General features: G+C 38.2%; 1 protein-coding gene across 2 annotated transcripts in view; it reads left to right on the top strand.

Annotated features, from left to right (window-relative positions):
• The first annotated feature begins 5783 nt into the window (after positions 1-5783).
• Positions 5784-16684, top strand: part of agla (amylo-alpha-1, 6-glucosidase, 4-alpha-glucanotransferase a) — a 64753-nt gene continuing 53852 nt past the window's right edge. For both annotated transcript variants that reach the window (XM_017436869.3, XM_017436868.3), the window contains exons 1-6: positions 5784-5907; positions 10552-10677; positions 11759-11969; positions 12371-12540; positions 14615-14818; positions 15626-15807. In XM_017436869.3, coding sequence (XP_017292358.1) covers positions 10587-10677; positions 11759-11969; positions 12371-12540; positions 14615-14818; positions 15626-15807 — 858 coding nt within the window. In that variant the 5' untranslated portion in view covers positions 5784-5907; positions 10552-10586. The remainder of the gene's footprint in view (positions 5908-10551; positions 10678-11758; positions 11970-12370; positions 12541-14614; positions 14819-15625; positions 15808-16684) is intronic.

The raw sequence follows: 16684 nt of genomic DNA on the forward strand, positions 1-16684 counted from the left end.
GAGGGGGGGGGGAGCAGTGGTGCCCACTTCACCCTATGTTGTCCCACAATGACATTCCCAAATGTTGGCAAGTATGCGTGCAGTCACGCCAAATCCCAAAGGGCTCTTTCGGGTGTGTGGGTGAGTGGGAGTTTAAAGAAGCAATAAAATACGGTTACCTTGTGGTAAAAGTCACCCAGGTCTGGCACTTTGAGCAGCGCAGCGATTCTATCTTTGTTGACTACATACACACATTTCTGAAGGGTAAACAGGAAGCTTCCGGGTACCCGGCAGATGCTGTTGATGCAGAAAGCAAAGAAAGGTACATCAGAGAGTATCGACTGAATCAGGGCATTTGTCCAAAATTGAGGCGAACCCTGCAAAAAGGCAGGTAGCTAAATTATGCTTAAACAGTTTCTGGGGAAAATTTGCTCAAAGGAACGAGCTGACTCAAACCAGCTTTGTTAAAGACCCTCAGGAGTTTTTTAATTTTCTGTTTTCAGGGAAATATAAAGTCACCTACTTCCACTTTCTAAGTCCTGAAATGGTTTTAATCGATTGGGTATACAATAAACGCTGCATTTCTCCTCCGAATAAAACTAATAACGTTTTTGTGGCCGCGTTCACAACAGCTTATGCGCGTCTTAAACTCCTACAGAATCTGCAGCACCTGAAAGAGAAAATCCTCTACTTCAATACGGACTCTCTGATATGTGGTCAAAAAGGGTGAAACAGCATTAAAACAGGGAAATTATTTAGCCGATTTATCGGACGAACTCGATGGAGATTTCATTCAAGACTTTGTTTCAAGCGGCCCTAAATCTTATGCCTGTCGCACGAGAGAGAGAGAGAGAAAAAAAGTTGTTCTGCGAGCAAAAGGTATCACTCAAACATCAAAAAAGGTTAACTTTGACAGCATTCAAAACTTGGTAGAAGGTTACTTGGGCGGTGATAAAAATGTTCTCGATGAAACGCCTCAGCATACAATCAGGCGTGATAACAAAGGCTTTGTGTTTAAAAATGCCACATTCATGAAAAAGTTTAGAGTGGTGTATGACAAGAGACGATTTTTTCCTGACGGTACGACATTGCCGTTTGGTTTCTGACATGGTGAAAACAAAGGGGATAAAAAAAACTTACTGATTTTGATATGGTTATTTTGTTGATTCCAGGTTTAAACTGACCCTTTTCCTATTTATTACAAGAAGGTTTGTGTTGACAATGTCACATTTGTGAAAAAGTTTTAGGTGCTGCATGACCGTGTTCCTCCGACGAGGTGAAACAAGAAGAAATAAATAGAATGGCCCACCTTACTAATTTTGAAGAGGTTAATTTTGATTTCAGGCTCAAATCGTTTTTTTCATGTTTATTAGCTGGCACAAGCGGGTGTGGGAAATCTTTTTTTGTGAAAACTGTTTTGGAGAATTGTTATCATGTGATGGAACTATTTCAAAACTTGAGAGCATGCCTAATGAGCATAGCAAACAGCTAACTAACATGCAAGCTAATATGGTGAAACTCTCTGTTCTCTGATGATGCTCTATAATGACACTTAGAAAAAGATTTGTGAAGGCTTGAAAGAACTTTCAAGGTGGATTAATATTTGACTTGTGTGTCTGTTGGTGGGCCCAGAAGGTCTAGGACCTACAGAGTTTATGGCTGAATTTCTTAAGAAATTGTTGCTAATCCAATTCTTGCTAATCCAAGAGAGGGAAAGCTGCCATGTCTAATGGTCATTAGGGTGACACAGTTTCAAACCAGCCATGCTGGACCATGCTGGACAGGCTTTCCCCCTGCTGGACAATAGGATAAGGCCAGACCAAGGGTGCCTTTTATCCCAGTGAAGAAGGTGCTCCCTGGCTGTGCTAATGTTAAATTCGGCCTCTGGTAGCCTGTTACCCTACACATCACCATATCCAACAGCTAGATCCATAAGTCTGAAGATGCAAACCTAGATTTGGAGTTTGTCAATACAAAACTTAAGAAGAATTTGGACCCAGAAAAGCCTGACTTTGGGATATGTAGGAGTTATTTGTATAGGTCTGTGTGGCTGCGGCTGAGAACTACACTTCAAGCAAGTAACATCAGCTGTATGCTGGGTTTGTCATTGGTTACAATCCTGGTTACAACACCTAATCAGCTGATTATAGTGTCATTCTTTTTCTAAAAACACCAAATTCTATTTATTTCTGGTTAATTTTCTTTTAATATTTATTTTCCTTTTTTCCAGCTGACATAAACCAGGGCACATCGGAAGAGCGTAACCGAAAACATGACACAGAGGCAGACTAAAAAGGTAAGTGATTTTATTTACAGGTGCACAGGGATATCAGATGGGGAATGGGACAACTTGGAAGATCTGAAAAAAGCAAGGAGGGACAAGGTGAGTCTCGGGTACTGAATGATTTGGAGAGTTTGCAGGATTGAGGAATTGATAGTTCTTTGTCTTACAGTTTCTGAGGCATGGAGAAACGCTGAGATGATGGGAGGAAACAGAGGCCGTCGAGGCGGGGGGTATCCAGAGGTCCAGGAACAGGTAGGTTCTCCAGGTAAGTGCAGCGGATCAGTCCAAGGAGGGGAAGGCAGTTCCAGTTAGTAAAAACACGACCTGGGGCGAGGGTAAAGACCCATTACTATGCAGTTTGTATTGTCCTATCAGCCTGTTAAATTTTGACTTTAAACTGCTGGCAAAATTACTATCCATGTGCTTAGAAGCAGTTTTGCCCTCAGTTATATCTGTCAGTTGTGGTGGAGAGTGAGGTGAACTCAATGTGCAGACTCATGATGAAGTTCCAGGACAAATACTAATTTATTATAAATAAAAGAAAACGAAAAACAAAAATGAAACTAAATACAAAACACAAACTAAATACAAACATGAGTGAAACACAAGTAGAACCAGACAGCGCATGAAGCGACAATGGACCAGTGAGTAAGCAGAGAAGATGACCCGGTTTTAAAGGCAGAAGGTAATTAGGGGAAGTGGGCACAGGTGAGTGATTACAAACTTTGGGCACAAACTTCGAATATTTTCACTTGCATCGCTCTACAAGGCAGGAATTCCTATTATGTTCACTTTTTGTTTTGCCATTGTAATGGAATCTCTGTAATTTGTTTTATAGTCACATCCCAATATATCCAGCATAACTAGAAACAGGCTTGCCTGGTCTGTCACTCTCTATCCCTTCTTCTCTTTAGTCCTAAATGCATTTGGTAAACATTTTTGGATATAAACTTTATCTTGGCTAGAGAGGCAACAGAGTATCCACTCAGTAACCTACCATTCAAGATATCTAATTCAAGTTTTTCTGTTTTGGAGGGAATATAACTAAAAAAATAGTTAATCTTTATAAGAAAAAAAATCTCTCTTCGCTTATACAAATTAAACACAATTTTGAGCAATAATCCTTTCTAAATCTTTCTGTGGTCGTGAGAATTAATGCCGACAAAATGAATTTCTTCCCATGCTCTTTATGTCTCTTTCAATGTATTCCAATCTTTCTCCCTTTATCTTTTGTTTCGCAAGGTTAATTTTCTAATTGTGGATTTTATTTGGAGCAAAAAACCACCCACGCTGTGCCATCAAGTCTTTCCTACCTAAGTAGATGTCAGTATTTTCATTTTTGAATTTAGATCAAAAGAGTGTTAGAAATCGTAGTCAAACTGTCAGGATCACTTTAAAGAAAGGTCAAATTGGTAATGAGCATCTTACTTATCAAACTTGTACCAGCTGGAACATTTTAACCAGACTCAAACATTACTTTTTCTCATGACCAGAGGAGAATAATAATAATAATAATAATCAATTTAATTTATAATGCACTTTTCATTAATAAAAATCTCAAAGTGCTACATGGTACATCTAAAAACATAAAATCAACAATTAAAAATAATAAAAAGTCTGTCATGTAAAAGTGGAATCTCAAAGTGCTACATGATACACCTAGAAACATAAAATCAAAAATTAAAAACAATAAAAAGACTGTCATTTAAAAGTGGAGTAGGCTTGTCTAAAAAGGAAAGTTTTCAAGCCAGTTTTAAAATCGGACAATGGCTGCGGGGGTTTCAAATAGTCCAGGAGAGAGTTCCATTGATGAGGAGCAGCCACAGCAAATGCTTGATCACCCATAGTCCTTAGTCTTGAACGAGGAAGGTGGAGAAGATTGCAGGCTTGAGATCGTAGGGGTCTAGAAGTTGAATGTGAAGTAAGGAGGTCCTTCAGATAATCCGGTGAGGTTCCATATAGACAATGATGGGTGATAAGTGCAATTTTATACGGAATCCTGTAAGTTACAGGAAGCCAGTGAAGCAGCACTGTTTTGAATGTACTGGAGCCTCTGAAGGTGTTTTTTGTGGACTCCAATAAACAGTGAGTTACAGTAGTCGAGCCTGGAGGAAGAAGATTGAGGTGCCTTACTGGTTCAAGGCTGTAAGACCCCAGAGACATTGATCAGTCCTCAACTGCACACATGGAGAGGAGGCAGGTTGAGGCCCAAAGTCCACTGATGGTCAGTGGATCAGCTTTTCGTCCAAGGTCACCAAAGGTTGAGGAGACAACTGGAGGAATGAGCTGGAACTTTCAGCTGCTGATAACAGGAGCTGGTTTTTAAACACAAGCATCTAAGAGCAATTCTTATCTTTTAAAGTTAACAGTTTTGTAAATTGAAGTTCTTATTGCAGGACTGGTACAAAAATAACAAACAACTAAACAAAACTACAAATTAAACAAATGCATGTTTAAATTCAAAAAAGTTAAAAAACCAAAAACAACTGGACTTCTATTCTGTAGTGGAAGACGTCTCGCTTCTCATCCGAGGAGCTTTCTCAGTTCAGAAATAGAGAGTGTGGAGTTGAGCTTTTAAAGCTGAGATGTGATGTAAGCTGGATTGCTTGCAAATTGTTCTTGTTGTTAGGAGAGCAAGAACATTTTTTTGTTTTTTAACCTTTTTTGAATGTTAAGCATCATAGACAGCTCACTAGTAATACTCTGTACACTTTTACCACCCATGGTACTTCTCCTTTTTAGCCCATAGTAGAGGTTCATAAACAAGCACACAGCATTCTTTCTCATCATCACAATGAACACAAGATAGAATCATATATCTGACAGTGGATTCCTCAAGTACTGTCTTGCTTCAGTTGGTTTCTGAATTTAAAAATTCTCAACTAGTCTGCTAAAGCCACAGTTTCCAACATAAATGGAAATCTTTTAGCGGATAACAGAATATTGACTTTGTGTTCAGCAAACAGTGGCCTTGCATCACAGGTCTGGTGTGTCGGTTCCTGTTTACCCAATAACTGCAATAACAGCTTGCAAAAATCGATGCTCTCCCTCTATGTGTAACACTATCTGTGCATATGTGTATGCAAAAAAAACCCAACTAATTATACATCTAAATTTTTTTCGTGTGATATACAGAAGATTTGGCAAACTTTTCATAGGTGCCACCAACAAGCTGAACTCTGCTGCTCTACCCACAAATGCATTTTCCTTAAAAATTTGGCACCATTTAGAGGAAACAATAAAAACAATAATCTAACAATAAAAATGTATTGCCAAGAAATATTGTTACAACAAAGAATTATTCAACCAAACACAGTTCTTTATCAAAGAGTAAAACGACATTCATCATAATAATGACTAAATATACATAATTAGGACAGTTTAAAAATTTACTAGTATTTACAAATATAGATAGGACCTTAGGACATTCATCCTCATACTTCTTCATAATGATACTTGAGCACAGCTCCTCCCCCTCAATTCTGCCTCTGTTCCTTCCTTTTTCCTACCTGTATTACGGTAGTGGCTGAACGCAGCGCAGCTCCTCCTCTTTCCGTCTAAGCAGCTGTTCTCTGTTGTAGGACGGACAGTCACAGATCGACGGTTCTCCTGTTGCTGTGACAGAATAAGAGCACAACAGACAGGTGCGTAAAATGAACATTTCCTTGTAAAATAAATGTCTTGTAACAGTTTTCGTCACTTGTATGAGAAAATGGCCCCAGTAGCTGCTAGGCTACGTTAGCTGTAAGTTCAGCGGTAACCTTGACAGGAGCATCACGTTTTGCATGTTCACTTGTTTTTTCCAGACTAACACCCTGATATGGGAGGACAGGTTAACTCTCACTGAGTCAGCACAGCAGAAGAGTTAAACATTTCTTTGCCGTGATGTAGGTTTTTAACGCTACCTTCCTTGAACCTGATCTCGTGTGGGGTTCTAACGACACCACCCACTAACTGAGGATACTGCAGAGTCATTTAAGTGACCAAACAACCAAACTACCCTAAAAAAATTAAGTCGCTTTACTGAAATAATGTGTTTTTAAATATACAATATACTCGTGCAGAACTGTTAAGCAGTTAGTAAAACAAATGATGGTTTGAGTGGTTTTAATGGGAGTCTGCAGCAGATTTGAACATGTTTTTTCTAAAAAAAAAACCCAACAACGTCCAATTGACCTCCTTTAAATGGAGTTCGGGATGTATCTATAACCGTGACTAAATATTCGTAGTGGTCCTGGTTTATTGGTCACTTCGTGGCTGTGTGAACTCGAAACGACAACAGTGTAGACAACTTTATAAATAGAAAATATCTGAATTCATGACCTTCTCCTGATCAAGTCGAAGCAGTGCGCATGCGCAGGGGGAGGGTTCAGTGATTCGGGATGCATTAACCTGCTCTACACTGAACTCAGACCTCTGAAAGCAGAACTACTGCTCCTTTTATCAAACTGATTCTGCAGATCAGTCCAGAAAACATGATATATGCCATTAAGTTTCTATAATAATGCAATCATACTTCATACTAAACCCAAAGAGACAGCAGGAGTTTGTACTGGCAATATTTAATCAAGTTATATAATGATTTGACCAGAATAAAGGGTAGAAAAATAAAAATTTGTTTAAAGTATACGTAATGACAGTTGTTCAAGTTATATAACATACTTAGATTCATATGTTTGAGAAAACTGTAACCTTCAGTGTGAATCCAGTCAACTGCTTTTCATGATATCCCATGCAGAAATGTTTTAATCTTTAAAGCATTAAAAATTATTGTCACAAATTTTCTAAAGGGAATGCATATTGCCCAGTACCTTTCACATGTCAGAGTTTTAGATTAAGATCACCTTATGATGAGAAATGATGGACTTGGAACTGGTCAAATGTTTGGTCAAATCTTGAAAATAACCTTGTATATGATCTCATGTGATATCATCAGAGTATTTGTTGTACCTGACTCTTGGCTACTACCACACTAAATTTCAGCTCCATATCTGTAAAATCGATTGAGTTAAAGCTATTTTTGTGTTGGCTAATATTGATTAACGACGGCATCCATCTTGAATTGGATTGACTCTAAAATTCATTAGCTGTTGATCTACAACCAATATTTACTTTTTAAGTTTCATTAAAATCCATTTAATGGTTCATGAAATATTTTGCTAACAGACAAACAAATAAAGACACAGAGACACAGGCAAAATCATTATGGTCTTACCTTCACCTTTTGGCAACAGGTGATTAAAGTATTTGTGGTTGTAACTGAAAAATGTGAATATTTTATAACAGTTACGGTTAGGGTGGACTGAAGTACATTATAAAAGTGCTCCTTCAGTCAATTGCTGTACAACTCATGCTTTTTTGTGAACTATGACCATGCTGTTGAGGAGAGTACCAAGTTTGAATTAAAAAATAAAAAAACTTAGTATTTTAGAGAGAGCTTGCTTTGGATAGAGCACTATCTGAATGAAGAGAATAAAATAATAGGGATGTACTGATACCAGTATTGGGTGTTGGTTTAGATACCTTGTGCATGTACCCATACTCCTAAAAGTGTTCCGATACTACAGTACCAATACCACTTTACTGCAGCCTGAAATTCAGCTCTTTCTCTACAGGAGCAATGTAGAGATAGTAATGTTCTGATCCACACTCCTTAACAGTCTTTGTGGTAATGCACCATAAAGTTGTTAAACACCACCAGCAGAAGAAACTGTGGAGGGATTTCAAAGTGAACAATAGTGACAAAAGTAAAGCTGACTGCAAATGATACTCAGCAAAGCTGACAAGACAAAGGATGACAGCACAACACTTTCAACACAAACAATTAGATAAACATGTAAAAAAAAAACAACAGGATGCTGAGGTCAATGAATTTGCTAACAGCAATGTGAAACGGCTACAGAAGACGATCCTGGGAATTTAGGCATCTGAACAGGAGCTTCCTGACAGTTTCATCGCTCTTTGAAAAGAGCTCCGTTTGAGGAGTTAACATAAAAAGTAAATCTGATTTTCAAACACATTCTCAAAGTAATTGTAAGAAGTGGAATGGTATTTATTGGTGCCAGTAACATGTGGTGAAGTTTGTGGGGTGAGGCAGAGTCTGACAGAATAAGATTCTTTTGCATCTTAACAAATAAGGTACTCTGTTAACATCCATTTGTCAAATATATTCTATCATAAATATAATCAGTAACAGAAAAATCAGATTGTTGTCTCTTTATTTAGGGCAATCTACAAAGGTCTACAGTGAGTTTTGATTTTAATTTCAGCACCCAGTTTAAAGCAGTTTTGGTTTACTGGGTTTTTGCACCAAACGGGAGTCAGTCCAAACCTGGATGGATAACATTAACTGGTGATTTTAAGATGTCTGTTTGCAGGAATAATGTGCTGGGATCTGCAGAGGTCAAGTGTCTCTCTGCACTTTAATCCTCTACAGAAATGCAAAATACAGCAGAGAAAGGAGCCATCAGTTACTGAAAGAGACATTTAATGTGATGTAATACTCTCAGCTGGCTCTCTGGCAGGGGAAAATTTAAAAAGTTTTTAACTGTAACCAGCTCTAGCATTAGCCCTGGGCTGACTCTGGAACCTCTTTAGTGGGAGAGTGAGGGGAGCGTCTGTCATAATAAAAAATATTTACTTCAAGTGTTTGAACGCTGCTGATCAGGAATCACCTTTCTAGGAAGTACGGGGTTAAAAACTCAGTTTGATTCAAAACAAAACTTCAAAAGTCAAACTTTGGAGGGGGCTTAGTTTTGTTTCGGGGCTGCTTTGCTACATCTGGCACAGGGAACCTTGAATCTGTTTAGGGTACAATGAAGTGTCAAGGTTACCAAGGCATCCTGGAGTGAAACAATGCCACAGTCACAGGTCATGGGTGTTCCATCAGGATAAGGACCCAAGAATGGCTGAGAAAAATCAAAATTGTCCTCCATGACCCCAGATCTCAATCGTATTGAACACTTGTGGAAAGATCTGAAAACTGTAGTCTGGAGACACCATCCTGATCCTTCAAACCGGAGGCAGCTGGTGCTGTTTGCTCAGGAAGAGTGGGCCAGACTTCCTTCTGGTAAATGTAGACAGTACAGAGATTGCTTGTTGACAGTGATTGCTGCTACAAAATATTAAATGTCCATGCAATTTTTATTTGCTTAATTATATGAAATATTCAACTTAATCAATAAACAAAGTCTGACTTGTGTTAAATCTGTACTAAACAATATGGGTTACCATTAAACCTTTCCCAGTTTCAAGTTATTTCAGAGACAGTTGTTTTACAGGTTGTTGTAGAAGGGGACCAACAAATTTGTCTGCTCTTCTACGTCTCAATTTATTGCTTAAACTCAGAGTTTATCTTAACCTTTCTTCTCTCCACAGCAGTTAGTCAGACGTGGTATGTTTACAGATAATGAGGCCCCTTTGTGTATTTTGACATTCTGTTGCAGCAGGTTTTTATTGCAGCTTCATTGTGTACTCTGTATGTTGTAACCAAAGCTTTGTCGGTGAACGTTGCAGCTTCAGTCTTTGCTCCACACAGTGAGGAGACTGTTTCTGCAGCTTCAAAATCTTTTCACTAAAGTCTTAAATTGCTAAATATAAATAAAGGAAATGCTTTCACAAACTGAATTTCAAAATAAAAACATGCCAAACATCATTTGGTACCCTTTTTATGCATTGAAGTTGTTCTTCAGACTAAATAAAAAAATATAGCACATCATTTCTTGTTTTCACATGACATTAATTAATGCACAAAGGGTGGTTTTAAACTGTTAAGAAAAGAACTGAATATATTTTTTTGTTGAAATAATTAAACTGTGCTAACACACTAGCAAAAATAAATCAGTCTTATAATAAAAAGTCAGATTCATGTTTCAACAATGTTATATAACTAATATACTGTAATTATGCAATTATTAGAACAGTAAAGTTTTCACTTTATAACTTAAGGTTTTATTCATTTATTTTTTATGTTTTGCTCATGTGGCACTTCTGTAAACAACAAATAATTTTTAAATACCTGTTTCAACATGCAGACTTTACAAACATTAGATTTTAGTTTTTCTTTGCAGCCTAAAGCTAAATGGAAAGCTGTGGTGCAAACAGCGCTCCACTGTGCAGAATGGAAAGTTACCAACAGCACAGGGGATTTAAAAAGACAGGATTTATTGTGACAGCACACATTCACTCATCCAGCCATGGCATGCAGAATTATGACTTCAAAAAATTAGTTCTCTAGTTTTTCATCCCATCTTTGAGGTAGATTGAACCTGTGTTTTGTCCTCTGACAGGAGAGCAGGACTTCCTCCATTTTGAGTAGAATCACATGATGTTGCCTCAGCACCTGAAGCAAATCAGAGTCCTCATGCTGAACAACAAAGAAAGTTTGGAAAGAACTTTGTTCAGACTTGAACAAGGTAATGCTTCTTTCAGACACATACTTCCTGCTTAATGTCCAAAAATGATAAGATTGAAAAGCAAACCTTTGGAATCAGAGGGAAAGTTTTATGTTGTTAAATGTACAGTTTTCTGTTGTCTTCTGTAGGATTTGTTTTTGCATGTAGCTTAGTTTAAAGCACCTGCCAGCAATAATCTATGTTCACAGTCAGTGACAAAATCCCATGGTACTGAGCTTTGTAATAACGTCACCCCCTCCCCTCTTCTCCTTAAGAATATTGTTTTTTGTTGCAGTAGAAGTTGTAACTTAAAACCTACTTTGAGTTTCGAGTAATGGTCAGTCTGGTGAACTGAAGTTGAAATAGAGATAGCTCTTAACAAGCAGGAAAATGAAAACCATGGAGCTCTTAAAACTGGAGACTAAATTCTGAAGAGGTTCATAGTATTTTTTTCTAAACCCAGAGTGAAACCTTTCATAAATGCCATGTTTTTCTAAGACGGGCTGTAATTGCATTAAAAACAGAACTTGAGCTAGAAAAGGCAAATAAGAAATAGGTCTTAAATTTAATCAAATTGATGGGTCAAGGTGAGGTTTCTTGCTTTCTGTTCTATTTCCTTTTTGTTTTACATGCTGTGCTAATCAAACAGCTCAACATCCTCAGAATTAATTTTAATCTGAGAATGAAATGCCGAAAAGAATGCTTTTCCAAGGCACTGCATGCATTCTGCTTTAAATCTGAAGGAGGGAATAATGAGCACCAAATAAAGACAGCAGCATGCATGGAGTGTGTGTGCTGTTAAAAAGAAAAGTGTGCCACTTGACATTTACAGTCCTCTGAACCTGAGAACGATTTGTGAGCTGCCTTTAAAACTATACTATATATAGTCTCAGTTGTGAAGGTCTAATATTTTTGGCCCACTGACACGGTGTGTGGGATTATCCTGCAGTTCTTTTATCATTCCAGAAATGACACTGCAGAAAGATGTGTAAAGGGATGGTCCCAGACATGGTTATATATAATGCATGATGTTGTTTTACTGTAACACTAGACCAAACAAATACAGACGTCACTATGCCAAAACCCATTTCTATGTTCTCAGGTTTTGAGTTGCAGTTCCGTTTGGGTCCAAGCCTTCAGGGGAGAGAGGTTATAGTTCACACCAACTACCCACTTGAAGGACAGAACTTCAATCGGAACAACTTCCGTATTTTAGCATGGAACTATCCGACAGGAAGGGAGGAAGATTCTGATAAGTTCTGCTCACTGGAGCTTAAGATCGCTGGATCCTATCAGTACTACTTTGGATACAAGTAAGAATGTTTAAAGTGAACAAGTGATTATGAAAAATGATGAAAGTGTTGAAGATTTCATTCTAAGTAGAAGAATTTCACCCAAATCAAAAATGATCATTATTATTTTATTGTATATATTTACAAAAGATTCAAACACTATGTGTAAAAATCATATTTTATGAATTTTACTGTACTGGTATTATGTTTTATTTATTTTAATTGTTTTATTAACTGGGTTTTTGGTATCCCAGATCATTTTTTTTCTCTGTTGGTTTTTATCTTGATTTATCTTACATGTTTGTGAAGCACTTTGTAAAGCTAAGGTTGGTGAAATATGCTACAGAAACACAGTTGAACTCAACTATAGTTTGAGTTGAGTATTTGTCCTACATGTGATTTCTTTTTTTCTTTTCCTACAGAGGAGTAGAGAAGTTAGGAGGAGGCTTCATTGTTGTTGACCCTATCCTTCGAGTTGGAGCAGAAAACCATGTCCTCCCATTGGACTGCATCACAATCCAGACATACCTGTCCAAATGTCTGGGACACCTGGATGACTGGACAGACAGGCTGAGAGTAGCCAAAGAGTCAGGTGAGTTGTGGGTTCAACCATTGTGCTGTACAGATTTGTTACTTTTTTTGTTTGTTTGTTTGTTTTCTGTTTTGTGATATAAATGAAAACATGTTTTTAGAAAAAAAGAAACAATGACAGTAAAAGATTTGCAAATGTTTTACAACCTCACCAACACTGGGCACCTTCAAAAGCTCATTTTAATATTTGACATTTAAACCCGACTGCGTTTTATTTGTTTTTAGGTACGTTTTATTTGTTATTCGTTTTCATTTTGATTTTTCCAACATTTTTGTATTTATTATTTGTAAACGGATCAGAAATTATTATAATCTATCCTTAAGTGAACAAAACTCCCAACAGATTCCACCATGTCATTATTTATTCAACAAAACTAAATTTAAAAGCTGTGAGTGAAAAGCTGCATCTAGCCCTTCTGCCTCCACAGGATTTCAGAGGTTCAGTATCAACCAGGAGCTGCTGATCAGATCAGATCAGATTAACTGATCATCATCAGTGGGACCAGCTCTAGAAAGGCAGGAGTTTTCTCAGGTTGCTGCTCTGGAGCATACAGGTGTGTTTTAACAGAACGCCAGGGAGTAATGACATCAGCAATGACCTTAGAGAAGCAACTGTTTCCCCTCAATCTGGAAAGGGTCAAAGGTCATTTCCAAGCTATTTGGAGTCCATCCTTTAACAAAGAGAAAGATTATTCACAAGTGGAAAATATTTATAACAGCTGCCAATCTTTCCAGGAGTGGACCTATCAAATTAATCCAGAAGGTCAAATTGTGCATTGCTCAGAGAAGGCTTCATAGAGATAGCCTTCACTGACCTGTAGAACAAGCCTCAAAGGTTAAAGGTCATGACAAGAGAGTTAGAAATGGACTAAACAAGTTTAGCTTGTTTCGAAGTGTTGCAAGAGAAAACATTTTTTGTTTAAAAAGAACAATGTGCTTGACATGAGACTAAAGAAAAAAATGTTTACTCGTAATGCACAGCAGCAAAACCAATCTATCAGCACAAACATGTCATGCCAACTGTCAGCACATTGGTAAAGGGTTGATGTTTTGGGCATCTTGCTGGCATTGAGTGGACCTCTGAAGACAAATATGAGGCCATCTGAAGTTTGGACCAAATTGGGTCATGATGCAACAGGGCAATGATCCCAAACACAGCAGCTAATCTACAACAGAATGGCTGAAAAAATAGAATTAAGGTGTTGCAGTGGTCCAGTCAAAGTCCAGAACCTTAACCTGACTGAACTTATGTGGTGAGAGCTGAGCAGAAATGAATATCTGTAAACCTCAATGAACTGAAGCAACAATGGAAAGAAGAGTGGGCCAAATTCTTCCACAACCATGTAAGAGACTGACAGTTGACCACCACTGAGAGTTATTGCTCCTAAAGGTTGCTCTATAAGCTGCTGGATCAGGAGCTGGACAGGGTTTTTGCACACATTGCTCTTCCATTTTGGCTTTGTCTTTGTTCAATGAATAATGGCATGGTGAAATCTGTTGTGTTTTGTACTCTTAAGGTTTAATTAGAATATTCTTACAAGTCAGTTTTAATGTCCTGATACTAAAAGAGTGTGGGTTTTCTTTTTCTCCTGACTATGTCTGTAATAGAGAGTGCCGTTTGCTTTGGATCCATTGTTGAGGCTGCTGCCTCAGAGTCACAAACTGTGGATCATTGTGTGCTAAACATTGTTCCAAAGCCCTAAGAAATGCTTGTGGAAAGATGAAAGTTGCACAAGCTCTAAAATATCAAAAACAACCCTTTATAACCTCTGTGTCTGTTATCATTTGTGAAAAAGTATTTTCACAAGGACTTGTAATAAGACCCAGCACACCCTCCAACAACAGGTCATTCCTGCCTTTAACCACAGGAGGCCATTCCTGTTTTTAATGATAGAATAGGACACTACTTTAAAGTGAATTGTATGGTTCATTTGTGTCTTTATTTGATACTTTGTTTTTTAGGGTTTTTTTCTTGGAAAAGGTGTTTTTTTTTATCTATATTTACACTGCAAAAATGTATTGTATCTTTTGGAATGTTCAGCCAAAATTAAGATTGAGGGGTTTGTTTCTTTCAGGTTACAACATGATCCACTTCACTCCTCTTCAGACTTTAGGAGAGTCCAGGTCCTGTTACTCCTTAGCTGACCAGCTAACCTTCAGCCCTGAGTTCAGCCCAAAGGGCAAAAGTTATACCTGGGTGGACGTGGGGGCCCTGGTGGAGAAACTTAGAACAGAATGGAATATGTTGTCTATTACTGACGTGGTGTACAATCACACTGGTGAGTTTATACAATATTTCACAGATATGTGTTGGCATTTAGAGAGAAATCAAAGTCATTTTTACACCTTATACTACTGAGAACACCACAGCTTATTTATTTTATCCTGATTATCTTTCTGTGCACTGTTCTGTAATTTGAAGGTGAAATGTTTGAAACTGTTTGAGTTTTCATTGAGGGGTTTTAAGCTATTTTGATGCCTGTGGTGAAATGTTTTTAATTTATTTGAAAAAAAAAGATAAAAGTTTTGCCTTTAATTAGGTTTTATTTTTGGCCCCTTGTGAAAAGAGTCAGACTCTGCTTAGTTCAAAGTTTCCCAGCTTCAATGAGAAGTTAAAAGGTCATGTATAGTTGATAAACCATTTGAGTGACCATATGATAGACTCTTGAGACATCATGCAGGATGTCTTCTGCAGTTTTTATTTTCCATGTTTTCTATGTTACATTAGCACTGTGGCATCTTTGTGTCACTTTTTGTTCATCTCACTTCTAGAAAAGGTCATGTAAAATGAGACCGAGTTTTGTACAAGTTCCATGCAGACTGACTGGTTGGTGTATTGCCTGTCAGGCTATCAGCAGGGATTTGCAAAGCCTCGGAAAATGATTGGAAAACCTCACTGAGAGAAAATTTTTATGATTTTTAAATATACATTGTTTTTTTATTAGATGGTTGCTTTTCTGCTTTCATTTTTAGCCATTTCAGAAGACAAAACTCAAAAAAGAAAAAAAGAATGTGTATGTAAGTTGTCTTCCAAAGAATATTAGTCTGTAAATTCTCTCTTTGTTATTTTGTGTTTTTCTTTCTAGCTGCAAACAGCGTGTGGATAAGAGAGCACCCAGAGTGTGGTTATAATCTGTTGAACTCTCCTCATTTGCGTCCTGCCTGGGTGTTGGACAGAGCTGTCTGGCATCTAACCACCAAAGTAGCTGATGGCCTGTACAAAGACAAAGGACTTCCTCCTGACATTACCAACGAGAGCCATCTGAATGTAAGTGCTGAGGACACTCTGAAACAAATGTATGTCGCGACTGCTCTCAGGAAGTAAATCTTAGTCAACACTCACATACTGTGAGTTTATAGTTTAAACACTAGAACTTTGAAGGGCTTCATGTTGAATTCCCTATTTTTTTCACATCATAACATTTTCTAAAATGTCTCCCTACCATTATTTTAAAAATTAGATGTCTGTCGACAAAATATCAGGGTTTCTTCTTGTGATAATCATAATTCTGAGGGGGCAGTTTGCCTTGATCACAACAGTGTAATGTTGTGTGTGGTGAGCCGTCACATCACAGCTGTAACCAGTGCCAGACAACTGGGTTGAAGCAGAAACAACTGACAATGAAACTACCTATCCATCCATTTTCTTTACCTGCTTTTCCTTTCTGGGTAGTGAGGAACAGGTGCCTCACTGTGAGAGGCGGGGGACACCCTGGACAGTTTGCAAGTCCATCACAGGGCCACTAATGCCCCTTTTCCAGTCGCTCTAAAGGTCCCGGCTCCACTCTACTCTGCTCGCTTTGCGAGCGTTTCCACGGGCCTTTTTCGAGACCAGCCCCGGCAATTTTTGGCCCTGCTTTGAAGCAGGGTCCAACCGGGCCAGCCGGGCTTTCGTGGGTGACGCAAGCTAGATCCTGTTCACTCATTGGTCGTGGGTGTGGTCAGAGACAAGCGTAAGAAGAGCAAAGAAAACACTGATAGACAATTTTGGAACGGTAGCGAAGTAATAGGACCAGGGGTGGAAATTAGCACCCGCCACTGGCCAAATGTGGGTAAATATTTGAAGTGGCGGGTGAATTTGATCAACGCACACGCCACTGTGGCGGGTTGGCAATTTGAACAGAAAAGGTGTTATTTGTCCTCTT

The sequence above is a fragment of the Kryptolebias marmoratus genome, linkage group LG20, assembly GCF_001649575.2.
Source record: "Kryptolebias marmoratus isolate JLee-2015 linkage group LG20, ASM164957v2, whole genome shotgun sequence".
NCBI lineage: Eukaryota > Metazoa > Chordata > Actinopteri > Cyprinodontiformes > Rivulidae > Kryptolebias > Kryptolebias marmoratus.